Source organism: Dreissena polymorpha, chromosome 4 (genome assembly GCF_020536995.1).
Source record: "Dreissena polymorpha isolate Duluth1 chromosome 4, UMN_Dpol_1.0, whole genome shotgun sequence".
Taxonomy (NCBI): Eukaryota; Metazoa; Mollusca; class Bivalvia; order Myida; family Dreissenidae; genus Dreissena; species Dreissena polymorpha.
In genome coordinates this window covers 112,883,744-112,903,992 of record NC_068358.1, presented here as the reverse complement: position 1 = coordinate 112,903,992, position 20,249 = coordinate 112,883,744, and the positions used below count along the sequence as shown (strand labels likewise).

At 38.7% G+C, this 20,249-nt stretch overlaps 1 protein-coding gene across 2 annotated transcripts in view; it reads left to right on the top strand.

The window, feature by feature from the left end:
* The window catches only part of LOC127877995 (protein SDA1 homolog), a 58,807-nt gene that overhangs the window by 35,868 nt on the left and 2,690 nt on the right, over positions 1 to 20,249 (top strand). For both annotated transcript variants that reach the window (XM_052424345.1, XM_052424346.1), the window contains exons 11-20: positions 679 to 736; positions 1,554 to 1,612; positions 2,349 to 2,425; positions 4,012 to 4,109; positions 4,825 to 4,901; positions 12,675 to 12,750; positions 14,309 to 14,451; positions 14,723 to 14,922; positions 16,671 to 16,755; positions 17,743 to 17,901. In XM_052424345.1, coding sequence (XP_052280305.1) covers positions 679 to 736; positions 1,554 to 1,612; positions 2,349 to 2,425; positions 4,012 to 4,109; positions 4,825 to 4,901; positions 12,675 to 12,750; positions 14,309 to 14,451; positions 14,723 to 14,922; positions 16,671 to 16,755; positions 17,743 to 17,901 — 1,032 coding nt within the window. The remainder of the gene's footprint in view (positions 1 to 678; positions 737 to 1,553; positions 1,613 to 2,348; positions 2,426 to 4,011; positions 4,110 to 4,824; positions 4,902 to 12,674; positions 12,751 to 14,308; positions 14,452 to 14,722; positions 14,923 to 16,670; positions 16,756 to 17,742; positions 17,902 to 20,249) is intronic.

Below are 20,249 nucleotides of genomic sequence, written 5' to 3'. Positions count from 1 at the left end.
TGCAATGTTCTTGTGGCATATCAATTACATTCAAGGTTCTTGTGGCATATCAATTACATTCAAGGTTTTTGTGACATATCAGTGGCATGCAATGTTCTTGTGGCATATCAATTACATTCAAGGTTCTTGTGGCATATCAATTACATTCAATGTTCTTGTGGCACATCAGTGGCATGCAATGTTCTTGTGGCATATCAATTACATTCAAGGTTCTTGTGGCATATCAATTACATTCAAGGTTCTTGTGGCATATCAATTACATTCAAGGGTCTTGTGGCATATCAATTTCATTCAAGGTTTTTGTGACACATCAGTGGCATGCAATGTTCTTGTGACATATCAGTTACATCCAATGTTCTTGTGGCAAAAACAATAACATTTAATGTTCTTGTGACACATCAGTTGCATTCAATGTTCTTGTGACACATCAGTTGCATTCAATGTTCTTGTGAAGCAATCAGTGGCATTCAATGTTCTTGTGACACATCAGTTGCATTCAATGTTCTTGTGACACATCAGTTGCATTCAATGTTCTTGTGACACATCAGTTACATTCAATGTTCTGTTGAGACATCAGTTACATTCAATCTTCTTGTGAAATGTCAGTTGCATTCAATTTTCTTGTGACACATTAGACACATTCAGAATTTCTGTGACACTTGAGTTGTTATCTTACAGCTGTTCCTGTTCAGTTTCTACCCGTACATACAGAGATTCCTACAGCCTCATCAGCGTGGTAGGTCAGCATTGTGTTGTTCAAGTTGTTTTAGATCCTCATTTAGAAAACGGGGCGTAATACATAAGTGTAAAGTGTCTTCCAAGATTAGCCTGTGAAATCTAAATAGTCTAATCAGGGACAATAGTTTCCATCTCAACTAGATTTTTGCAAAGAATAGATTTCCTTTAAACGGAAAAAATGATAAAATCGGAAATTGTTGTCACTGATTAGCAACTTTGGACTGCAATAACTATTATAAAAGGGAGGCTCATGGACACTCTTTGGGATTTCTAACAGTATTTAACTTATCAGTTATGTTATATTCTCACATTTCCATCTGAAAGCTTTATATAGCAAATGTAAGCCGTTTTTGGTTTTAAGTGCACATTGCTTATGTCGGTAACTGATAACTCAAAACTGATTACTTTAAGGACCACAATGGAAATAAGTGTTTTTTAAACGCTTTTGTGTGTCATCCTTGATATATAATGATGGTTGCCATGGCTTCACTCATGTATTTGTTAAATTCGTGCATGTTTGTTTCTTATTTAAGTACATGTGTATGATATACTTGTATTGCCATGTTTTCTGCCATTATACATTGAAATCAATCAATCAAGCAATCAATGAATAAAAATGATTGGATGAATGACCTTAGAAATAATTTATTGACCAATCCTAAGACAGGTTATGGGCTAATGAGAATAATAACAATGCCACCAAGCTTGAATGTATCCAACCGCAGAGTTGTTTGTAGCTGAAAGTATTGAGGTATTGGCTACCAGGTCATTAATTAAAATTACTATATCTCTGACAATGTGCCCCTTTTTTTCAGAGGTTACACGGTTGTTGCTGTTTGCTGCACAGTCCAGCCATGATCTGGTCCCTCCTGAGGTAGAGTTGATTGGATTTAAGACTCGCTCTGGGAAAACGGGACTTAATGCCTGTGTGTAAAGTGTTGGGAAAACAGACTTAATGCCTGTGTGTAAAGTGTTGTTCCAGGTTAACCTCTGCAGTCTGCAATGACTAATCTGTCACAAAACTTTCTGCCTAAACTGGATTTTTGCCAGGAAGAGAGGTAAAATACCAATAAAGGGAAAAGTCATGTCCCTGGGACGAAACTTTACTCACAAGCATTAGGCACCATATTCCCAGAACATGGCCCAAATAAGGGTAAGAACATTGATTGTATTGTAAACTGTTGATGACTGGTTAGATGTTGGTGCAAGCGTTCTGATGATGAAGTCCATCCTTGCTCTCCGAGCCCAGTCCGGGTGTTCACACCCTGGGCTGCTGAAGTCACAATGGCTCCCCAGGGCATACGGGACACGTGGTCTCCCCCTGGGGCTGAGGAACGCTTGCACACACTCGGTGGATTGTAAACAAACATTTGTAAAAAATATAAATGTTTTTTCAATTTAGAATAATACATATTAAACTATAAATATGTTTTATTATGATGCCTTGATAATTATAAGGCAAAGTCTGTGGATTATTATATTTACCCTGTCAGTTTGTGTGTTTGTGTTACATACATTTATGGGTAATAAAATCGTCATTCATCATGGAGATTTCCAAATATGTTGCCCCAAATGATAATCATATAGCAATATATTGTAATTGTTTTCAGATAATAGAAGGTGTGATCAGAACAATAGCCAACAATTTCATTACCGACAGAAATTCTGGAGAGGTCATGGCTGTAGGGTGAGAGAGAAACGTTATCCTTTATTGATGTTTGAACTTAAACCTTAACCAATTAGAAACGTCTTTTGACGCATTTGAAGTCTCCTAGAAAGTTAAATTTAATTAAAAACCTTTTTTTACTGTATTCAAGTTTTATAGTTTTATAAAACCTGAACAGACTGTGAGGTACTTTGCAAGCTGTTCTGGTTTTATGCTGTTTGCACATAGCCATTTTCACTTTGCTTCTGAGTGGGAAAGGGTTTATGTTGAATCTTTACTGTGAACACTGGTTAAAAGGTTTTTATGTACAAAATGACACGTTCAAATAAATGGTATTATTGTTCTTTGAAGAGAATGTCTAGATTATTTCTAATGTTAAAAAATAAATCAATAGTTTGGACAAATTTTGCAGAAGTTATGGTAAACCACTTCCACCTGCGCAATCCACTTAGTTTTCTTTGAATGTATCAGAACGATGTGTCATATGGGGCCTTGTTCTGGGAAAACTGGGCTTAATGTATGTACATGAAGTGTTAATGTATGTACATGAAGTGTTGTCAAAGACTAGCCTTTGCAGTCTGCACAGGCTATTCTGGAACGACACTTGTATGGTATTTTAGTTTAGACAAAGTATCTTCTTAATGAAAAATCCAGTTAAGGTGGAAAGTGTCCTCTCCGATTTTGACAATTTTGTACACACATGCATTTAGTCCAGTTTTCCCAGTGTGAGACTCATTAAGGATGAAGGATTAAAGAAGAGCAAGATATATTCTTCTGTTACATTTTTTGAAGGTATTTGTTCGATGAACTTTTTTGTAGTTTTTTTTCCTCACATTAAAATTAGTCTTTTATACTTTTTATGCCCCCGGTAGGGTGGCATATTGCATTTGAACTGTCTGTCCGTCCGTCTGTCAGTCTGTCCGAAAACTTTAACATTGGCCATAACTTTAACAATATTGAAGAAAGCAACTTAATAATTTGCATGCATGTGTATCTCATGGAGCTGCACATTTAGAGTGGTGAAAGGTCAAGGTCATCCTTCAAGGTCAAAGTTAAAAAATACAATCAAAGGGAAGTAATAAGCTTTTTAAGGGAGATAATTTCTTAACCTGCCAAATGATATATTGACATTTTATTTCAAAGCGGCACAATAGGGGGTATAGTGTTTCTGAAAAACACATCTCTTGTTTTATCTGAAGGTATTTTTTCTGTTATGGTATTTATAGCTGTCATAATGATAAGTGGTGTAGCATATTTGAGCCTTGTTCTGGGATAAATGTGCTAAATGCAAGTGTGTAAAGTGGCGTCCCAAACTAGCCTGTGCAGTCCAAACAGGTTTATCAGGGACTTCACTTCCGCTTAAACTGGATTTTCCATAAGTATAGACTTGCTTCAAACAATCAATTACATAAAAGTGTTTTCCCTGAATAGCCTGTACGGACTGCACAAGCTTATTTGGGACAACACTTTACGCACATTCATTAGGCCCAGTTTTCACACAAAGAGGCCCATACAATTTTCTTGTGTACAGGCTGAATGCAGTATGTGAGATCTGTTTCTTGTGTACAGGCTGAATGCAGTACGTGAGATCTGTTTCTTGTGTACAGGCTGAATGCAGTACGTGAGATCTGTTTCCGATGCCCTCTCGCCATATCAGAGGATGCCTTACATGACTTCTCAGAGTACAAGACACACAAGGATAAATGTAGGAGAGCATCTTATTGTCTTATATTTGATATATTTGTAAATGTGTTTCATGTTTACCAATAATACTAACTTATTTATTCATTGAAAATAATTGTTGCCTTTTTATACGTGAAAAAATATATCAATACAGCTTCAAATAAATCCATCCACCAAGCTTACTTTTTCTAACTTTTACAATGAATGCTTATTGTTTGTCATGGAAATGCTAGAGCCATATCCAGAATTATCTCTAACACAAACAAAAAAGTTAAAAGTTTAGTTTTTCACCAAAAGATGAACAATCTGAAGAAAGAAGACATTTTAATGACTATGGATAGTACTTCCTGAATACCTGAGTGTGATATTTTAATAATTAGTTCGCCAGAGCCTATAGTATTTATGACATATGTATTGGAGCCTCCCTCAGGGTAAACCTTGTGTAATGCATGTGCGTAACGTGTTGTCCCAGATTAGCCTGTGAATTTGGCACCAGCTAATCAGAGACAACACTTTCTGCCCAAACTGGATTTTTGCTAAATTGAGACTTCCCTTTGTGAAAAATACAATAAAAGCAGAAAGTGTAGTCCCTGATTAGCACTTGAAGGCTTCTCAGTCTAATCTGGGACAACTCTTTATGCACATGCATTAAGCCCATTGTACCCAGAGAGCGGCTCATATCATGTTAAATGTTAGCTGTGATAGTGGTTGATGGTGTTGACTGTATGTATATACAGCGGTGATGATGGCTGCACGGTCGCTGATCCAGCTCTACAGGAAGACAAATCCAGACCTGCTGCGCAAAAAGGACAAGGTATGAGTACTCGTAGGATCACTTGTCTGGTAAGGCTGCGCAAGAAAGATAAGGTATGAGTTTACGTATGATCACATATCTGGTTAGCCTGCGCAAGAAAGACAAGGTATGAGTATTCGTAGGATCACATGTCTGATTAGCCTGCACAAGAAAGACAAGGTATGAGTAACGTGGGAACATATTTGGTAAGCCTTCGCAAGGAAGACAAGGTTTGAGTATATGTAGGATCACATGTCTGGTTAGCCTGTGCAAGAAAGACAAGTTTTGAGTATATGTAGGATCACATGTCTGGCTAGCCAGCACAAGAAAGACAAGGTTTGAGTGTATGTAAGATCACATGTCTGGCTAGCCTGCGCAAGAAAGACAAGTTATGAGTATATGTAGGATCACATGTCTGGTTAGCCTGCGCAAGAAAGACACGCTATGAGTATATGTAGGATCACATGTCTGGCTAGCCTGCGCAAGAAAGACAAGTTTTGAGTATACATAGGATCACATGTCTGACTAGCCTGCGCAAGAAAGACAAGGTATGAGTATATGTAGGATCACATGTCTGGCTAGCCTGTGCAAGAAAGACAAGGTATGAGTATATGTAGGATCACATGTCTGGTAAGCCTGCGCAAGAAAGACAAGGTATGAGTATATGTAAGATCACATGTCTGGTTAGCCTGTGCAAGAAAGACAAGTTATGAGTATATGTAGGATCACATGTCTGGCTAGCCTGCGCAAGAAAGACAAGTTTTGAGTAAACATAGTATCACATGTCTGGCTAGCCTGCGCAAGATTGACAAGGTATGAGTATACGTGGGATCACATGTCTGGTTAGCCTGTGCAAGAAAGACAAGGTATGAGTATATGTAGGATCACATGTCTGGCTAGCCTGTGCAAGAAAGACAAGGTATGAGTATACGTATGATCACATGTCTGGTTAGCCAGCACAAGAAAGACAAGGTATGAGTATATGTAGGATCACATGTCTGGTTAGCCTGTGCAAGAAAGACAAGTTTTGAGTATATGTAGGATCACATGTCTGGTTAGCCTGTGCAAGAAAGACAAGTTTTGAGTATATGTAAGATCACATGTCTGGCTAGCCTGCGCAAGAAAGACAAGGTTTGAGTATATGTAGGATCACATGTCTGGTTAGCCTGCGCAAGAAAGACAAGGTATGAGTATATGTAGGATCACATGTCTGGCTAGCCTGCGCAAGAAAGACAAGTTTTGAGTATACATATGATCACATGTCTGACTAGCCTGATCAAGATTGACAAGGTATGAGTATACGTGGGATCACATGTCTGGCTAGCCTGTGCAAGAAAGACAAGGTATGAGTATATGTAGGATCACATGTCTGGTTAGCCTGCGCAAGAAAGACAAGTTATGAGTATATGTAGGATCACATGTCTGGTAAGCCTGCACAAGAAAGACAAGGTATGAGTATATGTAGGATCACATGTCTGGTTAGCCTGCGCAAGAAAGACAAGGTATGAGTATATGTAGGATCACATGTCTGGTAAGCCTGCGCAAGAAAGACAAGGTTTGAGTATACGTAGGATCACATGTCTGGTTAGCCTGCGCAAGAAAGACAAGGTATGAGTAAACGTGGGAACATGTTTGGTAAGCCTTCGCAAGGAAGACAAGGTTTGAGTATATGTAGGATCACATGTCTGGTTAGCCTGTGCAAGAAGGACAAGTTTTGAGTATATGTAGAATCACATGTCTGGCTAGCCAGCACAAGAAAGACAAGGTTTGAGCATATGTAAGATCACATGTCTGGCTAGCCTGCGCAAGAAAGACAAGTTATGAGTATATGTAGGATCACATGTCTGGTTAGCCTGCGCAAGAAAGACAAGTTATGAGTATATGTAGGATCACATGTCTGGCTAGCCTGCGCAAGAAAGACAAGTTTTGAGTATACATAGGATCACATGTCTGGCTAGCCTGCGCAAGATTGACAAGGTATGAGTATACATGGGATCACATGTCTGGCTAGCCTGTGTAAGAAAGACAAGGTATGAGTATATGTAGGATCACATGTCGGGCTAGCCTTCGCAAGAAAGACAAGTTTTGAGTATACATAGGATCACATGTCTGGCTAGCCTGCGCAAGATTGACAAGGTATGAGTATACGTGGGATCACATTTCTGGCTAGCCTGCACAAGAAAGACAAGGTTTGAGTATATGTAGGATCACATGTCTGGCTAGCCTGTGCAAGAAAGACAAGGTATGAGTATACGTGGGATCACATGTCTGGTTAGCCTGTGCAAGAAAGACAAGGTATGAGTATATGTAGGATCACATGTCTGGCTAGCCTGTGCAAGAAAGACAAGGTATGAGTATATGTGGGATCACATGTCTGGTAAGCCTGCGCAAGAAAGACAAGGTATGAGTATATGTAAGATTACATGTCTCGTTAGCCTGTGCAAGAAAGACAAGTTATGAGTATATGTAGGATCACATGTCTGGCTAGCCTGCGCAAGAAAGACAAGTTTTGAGTAAACATAGGATCACATGTCTGGCTAGCCTGCGCAAGATTGACAAGGTATGAGTATACGTGGGATCACATGTCTGGTTAGCCTGTGCAAGAAAGACAAGGTATGAGTATATGTAGGATCACATGTCTGGCTAGCCTGTGCAAGAAAGACAAGGTATGAGTATACGTATGATCACATGTCTGGTTAGCCAGCACAAGAAATACAAGGTATGAGTATATGTAAGATCACATGTCTGGTTAGCCTGCGCAAGAAAGACAAGATATGAGTATATGTAGGATCACATGTCTGGTTAGCCTGCGCAAGAAAGACAAGGTATGAGTATATGTAGGATCACATGTCTGGCTAGCCTGCGCAAGAAAGACAAGGTTTGAGTATATGTAGGATCACATGTCTGGCTTGCCTGTGCAAGAAAGACAAGGTATGAGTATATGTAGGGTAGGATCACATGTCTGGCTAGCCTGTGCAAGAAAGACAAGGTATGAGTATACGTAGGATCACATGTCTAGTTAGCCATTGTTATAACAAGTGTATGTTTTAACTCTTTACGACTAAGTTACCTATTTTTACGCATCTGTAGTCCCTTAGAAAGTTATATTAAATTTAAGACCTTTCTTATTAGATTCAAGTTTTTAGGGCTTGATTTCCAATCCTTAAATACTGATGAGCAGCAAACAACATAAAACCTGAACAGACTGCGAGTTACTCGCAGGCTGTTCTGGATTTATACTGTTTGCACATAGCAATTTTCACTTTTCTTCTGGGTGGACAGTTTCTGCATATTCATGGACAGTTTCTTGGGTTGCCGGGTGACAGAATCTTACAATATGTGACAGAATCTTGTGTCATTAAGGATTTGTACCTTTGAATAAATTTGTGAAGCATCACCTTTCTTTGTTAATGTCCGTAATCCTGAACATTTTAAACCAGGTTTTGCAAAGGAAAAAACTGGTTATTAGATTGGCAGGCTGGTGGGCGGGCGGGCAGAACAAGCTTGTCCGGGCCATAACTTTGTCGTTCATTGTGAGATTTTAAAATCATTTGGCACATTTGTTCATCATCATTAGACAGTGTGTCACACGAAAGAATTATGTCAATATCTCCAAGGTCAAGTTCACACTTTGAGTTCAAAGGTCACAAATGGCCATAAATGAGCTTGTCCGGGCGATAACTATGTCATTCATTGTGAGATTTTAAAATCATTTGGCACATTTGTTCACCATCCTGGGACAGTGTGTCACACGAAAGAATTACGTCAATATCTCCAAGGTCATGGTCCCCACGACTAAAAATAGATTTATTTTGAAACAAAGGTGGTTAATTATAAACAATCAGTTCAGTTTGAGTTGTCTCCCTTTATCAGACTTTTTTTTTCACATTAAAAACCTGGTTTTGTGACAATTTTGTCCCTTGTTCAAGTGAACATGTATTCACATCATGCTATCTGTTGTGTTGATGTTATTAAATTAAGAAATAGTTAGATAAAAATGGTATAAATACATAATTATGAAGTTTCAATGTTAAGGTTGTAGTTTATCCAAAAGACACGCTGTTCTACTACCGATAATTTTTAGTTTTTAGCTCACCTGATTGCTCAGGTGAGCTTTTGTGACCGGTTTTTGTCCGTCGTATGTCCGTCTGTCTGTTAACATTTGCTCGTAAACACTCTAGAGGCCACTTTTCTTGTCCCATCTTAATGAAACTTGGTCAGAAGCTTTGTCCCAATGAAATCTCGGCCGAGTGCGAAACTGGGTTGTGCCAGGTCAAAAACTAGGTCACTAGGTCAAAAAAAAGAAAAACCTTGTAAACACTGTAGAAGTCACATTTCATGCCCAATCTCCATGTTACTTTGTCAAAATGTTTGTTTTAATGATATCTTGGTTAGGTTCAAAAGTGGTACCGATCCTTCGAAAAAAAATGGCCGCCAGTGGGCGGGGCAGTTTTCCTTATTTGGCTATTGAGAAACCTTGTAAACACTCTAGAAGTCACAATTTTAGCCCAATTATCATGAAAGTTGGTCGAAACATTGGTTCTATTGATGTCTCAGACAAGTTCGAAAATGGTCGAGATTGGTGAAAAACATGGCCGCCAGTGGGCGGGCATTTTTCTCTATATGTATATAGTGGCAGTTTTCCCTATTTGGCTATAGAGAAACCTTGTAAACACTCTAGAAGTCACAATTTTTCCCCAATCATCATGAAAGTTGGTCAAAACATTGGTTTTATTGATATCTCGGACAAGTTTGAAAATGGTCGGAATCGGTGAAAAAACATGGCCGCCAGTGGGCGGGCATTTTTCTCTATATGTATATAGTGAAAACATGTGAACACAGTAGAAGTCACATTTTTGGCCCAATTTTCATGAAATTTGCTCAGAACATATGTTTCTTTGATATGAGAGTTGAGTTCAAAAATGGTTCCGGTCAGTTGAATAACATGGCTGCTGGGAGGGGGGCAGTTTTCTCATTATGCCCCCTCCCCCCCCCCCCCCTTTCGAAGAAGAGGGGGTATATTGTTTTGCTCATGTCGGTCCATCCGTCCACCAGATGGTTTCCGGATGATAACTCAAGAGCGCTTATGCCAAGGATCATGAAACTTAATAGGTACATTGATCATGACTCGCATATGACTCCTATTGATTTTCAGGTCACTAGGTCAAAGGTCAAGGTCATGATGACCCGAAATAGTAAAATGGTTTCCGGATGATAACTCAAGATAACTTATGCCTAGGATCATGAAACTTCATAGATACATTGATCATAACTCGCAGATGACCCATATTGATTTTCAGGTTACTAGGTCAAAGGTCAAGGTCACAGTGACCCAAAGCAGTAAAACGGCTTCCGGATGATAACTCAAGAACGCTTATGCCTAGGATCATGAAACTTCATAGATACATTGATCATGACTTGCAGATAACTCCTATTGATTTATAGGTCACTAGGTCAAAGGTCAAGGTCACGATGACCCGAAATAGTTAAATGGTTTCCGGATGATAACTCAAGAACGCTTAGGCCTAGGATCATGTAACTTCATAGGTACATTGATCATAACTCGTAGATGACCCCTATTGATTTTCAGGTCACTAGGTCAAAGGTCAAGGTCACGATGACCTGAAATAGTAAAATGGTTTCCGGATGATAACTCAAGAACGCTTAGGCCTAGGATCATGAAACTTCATAGGTACATTGATCATGACTCGTAGATGACCCCTATTGATTTTCAGGTCACTAGGTCAAAGGTCAAGGTCACAGTGACCCAAATAATAAAATGGTTTTCAGATGATAACTCATGAACGCTTATGCCTAGGATCATGAAACTTCATAGGTACATTGATCATGACTCGAAGATGACCCCTATTGATTTTAAGGTCACTAGGTCAAAGGTCAAGGTCACGGTGACCTGAAATAGTAAAATGGTTTCTGGAAGATAACTCAAGAACGCTTATGCCTAGGATCATGAAACTTCATAGGTGCAATGATCATGACTCGCAGATGACCCCTATTGATTTTCAGGTCACTAGGTCAAAGGTCAAGGTCACGGTGACCTGAAATAGTAAAATGGTTTCTGGATGATAACTCAAGAACGCTTAGGCCTAGGATCATGAAACTTCATAGGTACATTGATCATGACTTGTAGATGACCCCTATTGATTTTCAGGTCACTAGGTCAAAGGTCAAGGTCACAGTGACCCGAATAGTAAAATGGTTTCCAGATGATAACTCATGAATGCTTATGCCTAGGATCATGAAACTTCATAAGTATTGATCATGACTCGAAGATGACCCCTATTGATTTTCAGGTCACTAGGTCAAAGGTCAAGGTCACGGTGACCTGAAATAGTAAAATGGTTTCTGGATGATAACTCAAGAACGCTTATGCCTAGGATCATGAAACTTCATAGGTACAATGATCATGACTCGCAGATGACCCCTATTGATTTTCAGGTCACTAGGTCAAAGGTCAAGGTCACTGTGACCTGAAATAGTAAAATGGTTTCTGGATGATAATTCAAGAACGCTTATGCCTAGGTTCATGAAACTTCATAGGTATATTGATCATGACTCGCAGATGACCTCTATTGATTATGAGGTCACTAGTTCAAAGGTCAAGGTCACAGTGCCAAAAAAACGTATTCACACAATGGATGTCAAGGTCACGGTGACTCAACTTAGAAAAATGGTTTCCGGATGATAACTCAAGAATGCTTACGCCTAGGATCATGAAACTTCATAGGTACATTGATCATGACTCGCAGATGATATAATGATGAAACTTGACCAGGATGTTTGTCTGGACAATATCTAGGTCAAGTTTGACATTTGGTAAAGATTGAATGAACCGACTCCTCTCAGGTGAGCGAACTAGGGCCATCTTGGCCCCCATGTTTAGCTCTACTGGCCAAAGGCCTGAAGAGCTAATGTCATGGCGTGGTTTACGTGCGTCTGTTAGACTTTTTCTTGTTTACGCGATAAAGTCCACAGTCTTCATCCGATTCTTTTCAAACTTGTTCAGTGTCTTTATATTAATGAGGATTCGAACCCTATTTAAAATGGGTTACATCAGAGTAAAAGTCCAGAATTATCTCCCCTTGAATTTGAGAAAATTGTGAAATAAGGCTTGTTTACGCAATAAAGTCCACGGTTTTCATCCAGTCATTTCCCAACTTGCACAGTGTCTTTATCTGAATGATGAGTCAAACCCTTTTGAAAATATCGGAGTTATCAGTCCAGAATTATCTCCCCTTGAATTTGAGCAAAAAATGAAAACCCTTAACATTTTGCCATAACTTTTGCAATATTGAAGATAGCAACTTCATATTTGGCATGCATGTGTATCTCATGGAGCTGCACATTTTGAGTGGTGAAAGCTCAAGGTCATAGGTAAAAAAAAAATCAAAGGGTCGCAGAAGGGGACATAGTGTTTCCGACAAACACATTTCTTGTTTGTTTACATATAAAGTTCTATCCTTTGAAATTTCAACGGATGTTTTATATCATCAAGGGCCAGAACCCCATTGAGAGTGAAGAAAATTTGTCCAACTTATTGTTGAAAAGGAGCCATTTGAAGTTTAAATTTTACGTTTTCTCGTTTATGCGATAAATTTCCCATTTTGGGTCTGTTTATTTAAAACTTACTCAGATTGTTCATACTATCAAGGGCTTGAGCCTTATTGATTCCAGCCAGTAGAGCGATTCAGGCCCTCATGGGCCTCTTGTTTAGATTGAGAGTGCCTATGTATGATTTTCTTGTAATGGTTGGAACTGTTCTCACTTACATTTCAGGGAAAACCAACAGAAGCAGCCAAAGATCTCAAAGTGTTACAGTATGGGGAGAGGGACACACACTCATATATACCAGGTATGGGTAAAATTTGTGCGTCCTTGTGGGACAACTGGGCTTAATGCATGTGCGTTAAGTGTCTACCCAGATAAGCTGTGCAGTTTGCACAGGCTAATCAGGGACGACATTTTCCGCTTTTATGATATTTTTGTTTAAAGGAAGTCTCTTCTTAGAAAAAATTCAGTTTAAGTGTAAAGTGTCATTCCAGATTAGCCTGTGCAGTCCGCACAGTCTAATCAGGTACAACGCTTTCTGCTTAAACTCAATTTTCTTTTAGGAGAGACTTTTTAAAACGTGCATTAAGCCCAGTTTACCCTGAGTTTGACTTTGGCAACTTCTGGCAAGATCTATTGGTAATATTTCACAAACTCTAATCTGTAAGATAAGGAATTTGAGGAAATTCACAAATGTAGGAGTACTGGGTTGGTATTGACAAAGCTTTTTATGCCCCCAAATAATAAGAGGCATATTTACATACATGCCAGACATCCAGATCTTGGCGGGACAGTCCTGCTTTTGGTGTGTTTGTCCCGGTGTCTCAATGTGACACAATTTGTCCCGACATTCATTAAAAACAACATTTAGTTCTATAAATTCACAATAAAATTCGCTATTCAAGCTCCGTCTGGCTTATATTACCATCGCTTATCCCTTTATTACCCCCTATAAACAAACCATATCTACTAGTCCAGTGATCCATTGTTGTTTTTGACGCCTTATCATCGATCTATCAACAATATAGATTTTATCGGGGATTCTTACCATGGTGTTTTTATGATTGGGGTCGCTAATTGCTAGTGCACGATGCATTGTAGTGAATTTAAAGCAGACTGCTAGTATTTAATGGCCCAAATCAAGTCCAAAGATACTATTATGTGGTATTCTGTGTATTATACCACATGAGACTAACAAAACACCGATTGGGAATACCCGGTATCAAACAAATTGATTGCTGACCGATACACATGAATGTTTCACATAAATTAACTTTCATTTTTGACTGATTTTCAGAAAATAATTTGTACATTTTGCATCAATCTAAATTTAGAGTTAATCAATGATTGGTTTAATAAAAACAGTGCTCAATGAGCACACATCGTGTTGAACGATCACACATGTCTCTTTCCCAAATTGATGTCAAATAGAGGCATGCCCCACATTTCATGTTATGAATTCATCCGCATAGTGCACATGTGTGTTTACTTTCGGAAAAGGAGAACGTCTGTGTTCATAAAATTCTTGTCAATATTTGCCAGAAATTATGAGGTTTTGTAAGTAGTATACCGATAACTGACTTCAGTAAAGGTGGCATGATTGATCGCTTTAGGTGTCCTGCTTTTTGTCAAATGTCCGAACATTTTTAATGGAAAATCCCGATTTGGACCTGAAAACTTTTGGCATGTATGCATAAGCATTGAACTAATTCACAAGTGGCAAAGCTTGTTTTATCAACTCCTCTTTGCCTGTGAATACTGCACAGGCAAATATGGGACAACACTTTCTGCACATGCTTTAAACCTCATTTTTCCAAAGGGTGACTCAAATGTACTGTACTAACCAGACTAGTCCTATGTAGGTGCTGAGGTCCTGAAGGCAACGGAGGATATTGAGGAGGAGGAGGAGGAACAGGAGGCCTGGGAGTCGTGTAGTGAGGAGGAGGAGGGGAGTGAGGGGGAGTGGATAGACGTGCATCATTCATCAGATGAGGAGGGAAACAAAGTTTGTGTGAAGACAGCGTACTCAAAATTGTTTAAAACTTCCAAAAAACTTCTTAACAATGGAACCTAACTTCCTTTCATGTTGATAACCTTATGTTAAAAATACAGCAACAATTTGTACTATTCATGTTATGACATTCTGTAATAGTTGACAAGAGAGAATACTGCCACTATAGCGGTTATATTCCACCTTGTTTCATGGTTAAGTACCACATTGTTACGTGGTTACACTCCTCATTGTAAAATGGTTACACTCCACATTGTTTCTTCAGGTGGATGACTCCCAGGTGCCGGCCACACGAGAGGAGCAGGTACTGAAGGCCCAGCAGGTGTCCACATCTCGCATCCTCACTCAGGAGGAGTTCCGTAAGGTGCAGCAGATCCAGGCAGTGCGCCAGACCGAGGGAATGAGCGCCGAGGGGCTCAACAATAAGAAGAGGAAGAGGGAGCTGGAGGAGGAGGAACAGGACAGGTCGGGAACTTAGTCTGTTTTTCCTTTATTGAATTATATATTCCCAAAATTTTGTGTTTTCAATTACCCTTTAGTTGCTGAATGAATCTCACTGAAGCTTTGACAGTTTCATACTTAAATCTGTAGGTTATCAAGAACGAAATTATGGTTGCCTGGGGATTTTGCAGAATTCAGGCTCTTGGTCTGTTTTTATGCCCCCGGTAGGGTGGCATATAGCAGTTGAACTGTCCGTCAGTCAGTATGTCAGTCCGTCCGTCCGAAAACTTTACGGTCATAACTTTTTCAATATTGAAGGTAGCAACTTGATATTTGGCATGCATGTGTATCTCATGGAGCTGAACATTTTTAGTGGTAAAAAGTGAAGTTCAAGGTCATCCTTCAAGGTCAAATGTCAAATATATGGCGTCTGTCCGTCCGAAAACTTTAACATTGCCCATAACTTTTTCAATATTGAAGATAGCAACGTGATATTTTGCATGCATGTGCATCTCACGGAGCTGCACATTTTTAGTGGTGAAAGGTGAAGGTCAAGGTCATCCTTCAAGGTCAAATGTCTGTTCGAAAACTTTAACATTGGCCATAACTTTTTCAATATTGAAGATAGCAACTTGATATTTGGCATGCCTGTGTATCTCATGGAGGTGAACATTTTGAGTGGTGAAAGGTGAAGGTGAAGGTCATGCTTCAAGGTCAAATGTCAAATATATGGCGTCTGTCCGTCCGAAAACTTTAACATTGGCCATAACTTTTTCAATATTGAAGATAGCAACTTCATATTTGGCATGCATTTGCATCTCATGGAGCTGCACATTTTGAGTGGTGAAAGGTCAAGGTCATTGGTCAAGGTCAAAGGTCAAATTAAGCAATATTGAAGATAGCAACTTGATATTTGGCATTCATGCTTATCTCATGGAGCTGCACTTTTTGAGTGGTGAAAGGTCAAGGTCATCCTTCAAGGTCAAAGGTTAAGGTCAAAGGTCAAATTTTGCAATATTGAAGACAGCAACTTGATATTTGGCATGCATGCATATCTCATGGAGCTGCACATTTTGAAAGGTGAAATGTCAAGGTCATCCTTCAAGGTCAACTTTCATAGCTGAATGTTCTTCATTTGTAGATAAAGGAAGGAATTTTGACTGCAACTAGTTTTGGCTGATATGGTCTCGTCTTTCTTCCACTGTGGAATACATAGTGGATTAGTCTGTGTACAGACAGGTGTTGTTGGGCGCCAGTGTCTTTAACACATTTCTAGGTTTTTTTTAATGGAGTAAACATTTTAGTAAATTGGAATGCTGGCAAAAAGTTTTTTTTCCCTGGAGTTGAAGTGTTTATTCATTGGCAAAGGTGAGTCCTGGTAAGTTCTGTTGCAATCTCTAGGTATTTGTCGTTTGGTAAATCAAGCTTGCCCTTGAAATACGTGAGTAGGCTAACTGACCTCCATGTGTTTCTGAAAAACTGCTCAAAATGGAAAAAATCCAAATAAACAAGTATTTCAGCCTCGTTTGGGGTAACTGGGCTTAATGCATGCAGTCCATAAATCGTTAATCAGGGACAAAACTTTCTGCCTGGACTGGATTTTGGTTTTGAAGACATTTCATTTAAACAAAATATTTGATATAAGCAAAAAGTGTTGTTCCTGATAAGCCTAAGGGGACTGCACAGACTTATCTGGGACACTTTACGCACATGCATTAAGCCCAGTTTTCTCAGAACAGGTCTCATTCAATGTTTCATCAAACTGTCTTCAGAGGAGAGTTACTGCAGCTGTCTATGATAGAGAATGTTCACAAGAAGAAGGCCCATGATAAAGACTCTAGGCTGGCCACAGTAATGGTGAGTTTTTGTAGCTTCTACATTGGGCCGTGTCCTGTATAAAAGGGGCATAATGCATGTGTGTCAAGTGTGGTCCCAGATAAGCCTGTGCAGTATGCACAGGCTTATCAGGGACGACACTTTTAGCTTTAATTATATTTTTTGTTTCAAGAAAGTCTCTTCTTAGCAAATATCTATTTAAGGCGGAAAGTGTCCTCCCTGATTAGCCTGGCTAATCTGGGACAAAACTTTATGCACATGCATTAAACCACTTTTTCACAGAGCATGGCCCCATTAAAAGGAAGCATAATTATTCCTGTGAGGGTTTGTGGACTCGTGGTAATTGTATCCTGACGTTACTTTTGTCTCAATCAGCATGAACTTGAATTTACCCTTTTAAAGGAAGCATCATTATTCCTTTGGGGGTTTGTGGACTCGTGGTAATGGTATCCTGACGTTACCCTTGTCTCTGTCTCTGTTTTGTCTCTGGTTTGTCAAATGTTCTTATGTAAAGCGCCTTTGAACGTGCACTCTTGCATGAAAAGGGCGCTATATAAATCCGTTATAATAATAATTATAATAATTATTATTATTTTTGTAATTCAACTTTAAAATTAAATTATTGCAAATGCTCAAGGTCTGAGACGGCTTATCCTCAATAAGATCCAGGTCTCAAAGGTCAAGGTTATACTGAGTTGTCAAAAGGTCAAACTAAATAACCAAAATGAAAGAAATTTCAGCTGCATTAGGCAGTGTTCTCCAATAAAATTTGAGTAGCCAGTTATATTTTTAAAGTAGCCATTGACTAAGAACTAAAACAGGCGATTTTCCCATGTTTTTTTAATGATAAAGGGAAAAGTAGCAGGCGCAAAGATTGTTAGTAACCGGTGAAATTGCTGGCTTCCGGAGAACACTGCATTAGGTAAAGTAAACTGATGACAATATTTTGAGTCATAAGTTGGCCCAGATTGTCATCATGTCTCATGCTGTGTTAGCTGTTTCTCACAGGCGGGCAGGGAAGACCGACCCAAGTACACCCACGGGCCACAGAAGATGAACCCCCACGCTAGCACCACCAATAAGGATAAGGCCCGCAAGAAAAACTACACCATGATCAAGCACAAGGTCATGAACAAGAAGAACAAACGCTCCTTCAGAGATAAGCAGGTGAGTTGGGTCCTCTCTCTTGTTGATGAGTAGGGCCTGGTAGGGCTCACGCTGGACCAACATTTCTGTCAGCCGACCAGTTTTAGGTTGTTGGCTCACAAAAACAGGTCATCAAATAATTATATGATCTTTTTTTTAGCTCGGCTATTTTTGGAGAAAACCCAAGGTATTGACATAGCCAGCTCTTCGTCTGCCGTCAACATCGTGCTAAAACTTGGTTAAGGTTTTGAACATTGGCTCTAATATCAAAGTGCTTCAACCTACAACTTTGAAACTTCATATGTAGCTGCACCTTAATGAGTTCTACATGCCACACCCGCTAGGGTCACTAGGTCAAAGGTCAAGGTCACTGTGACCTCTTAAAAAAAACACACACAAAAAACAACTTTTCATTTATTCAAAACTGCAACGCAGCCGAGCGTGGCACCCGTTATGCTGTGCTCTTCTTTAAATTAAATCATCACAGGCAACAATTTTTGAAATGGTAAATAATGACCATGTTTTTTTTCAAATTACAAAAAAATAATTTGTTTTATACATAAAAGCACAATTTATATAGTACTGGTAGTAGTAGACCACATCACTTCAGGCATATCACATGGAGAATATTTTTAACCACAAAGAACAATGGCATGTTAAATATATGTTTGCACATATCATCAATCACACTCACAGCAAACAAATTCCAGCTATCTACATAGAACGACTTCATTACAGTTATTAAGTATATACCAAAATAATTAAATTATATGATTAATTTCATTTGGTTTTTCTTGTGTCAAAACCGTTTCAAGAACTGTTGATATTCCGATTTTCTGATTTTAAACTCTAGGTGTATTGAAGCATAAATGTTGCAAATGCGTTAAATTGTTTTGCTCAAACTGCAGTATGTATATTTTATAGCCTTAAACTTTTTTCCTGAAATAATCTTGTTGCTGTGTTTCAACTGTCCATTTTTTTAATTAGATTTACCAGTATGCTGAAATGGACATATTTTGTCATTAATAAATACATGTGTTTGTCACAATTCTGTAGTACTGTTTATTTTGTCTGGTGATACACACATTTGATGCAGGGTTGAAACATTACAATTTAAGTTTCAAACAATATTGGTGTTTGTCTAAGCATTTCGTGTTAGTTTTGTGTACTGATATTATATATATATATATATATATATATATATATATATATATATATATATATATATATATATATATATATATATATATATTATGTACACGTCTAAAACCTAGTATTCTGTTTTAAATGTATAAATATTACAAAATTAATCCATTCTATATAATGATTTCAGATCAGATAGTCCAGATTTTATCTCATTAAATAAATGATCATAAGCTACATTTTTGCACTGAACTTAACTTTCATTTTAGTTGAAATGTTTTATTTATAAATGCTTTTTTACATGGTCACATACCTTTTAGTGGGACGTTGTAACAACTAATAAATATTCTGACAGAAAACCGGCTTTTAGGCGATGATATTTATGAGCCCCGCTGTGGGAAAATCGGGCTAAATGCACGTACGTAAAGTGTCGCCCCGGATAAGCATATGCAGTCCGAACTGGCTTATCAGGGACGATACTTTCCGATTTTATTGTATTTTTCGAAGAAAGGTAGGCTCGTCTTTGCAAAAATCCAATTTAGGCGGAAAGTGTCGTCCCTGATTAGCCTGTGCGGACTGTCCAGGCTAATATGGGACGACACTTTACGCACATGCTTCAAGTCCGGGTTTCACAGAGCGACGCTCCTGTTGTTTTGACTGCTAAACGCATAGCAACATCAGCCTATGGCATTCTTAATCAACTTCAAAATGCTATGGCATTCAATTAAGCCGTGTCATATTTTTAGCTCATCTATTTTTTGAAAAAAAATTATGAGCTATTGTCATCACCTCGGCGTCGGCGTTGGCGTTGGCGTTGGCGTTGGCGTTGGCGTCGGCGTCCGGTTAAGTTTTGCGTTTAGGTCCACTTTTCTCAGAAAGTATCAATGCTATTGCATTCAAACTTGGTACACTTACTTACTATCATGAGGGGACTGGGCAGGCAAAGTTAGATAACTCTGGCGTGCATTTTGACAGAATTATGTGCCCTTTTTATACTTAAAAAATTGAAAATTTTGGTTAAGTTTTGCGTTTAGTTCCACTTTTCTCAGTAAGTATCAATGCTATTGCATTCAAACTTGGTACACTTACTTACTATCATGAGGGGACTGGGCAGGCAAATTTAGATAACTCTGGCATGCATTTTGACAGAATTATGTGCCCTTTTTATACTTAGAAAATTGACAATTTTGGTTAAGTTTTGTGTTTAGGTCCATTTTATTCCTTAA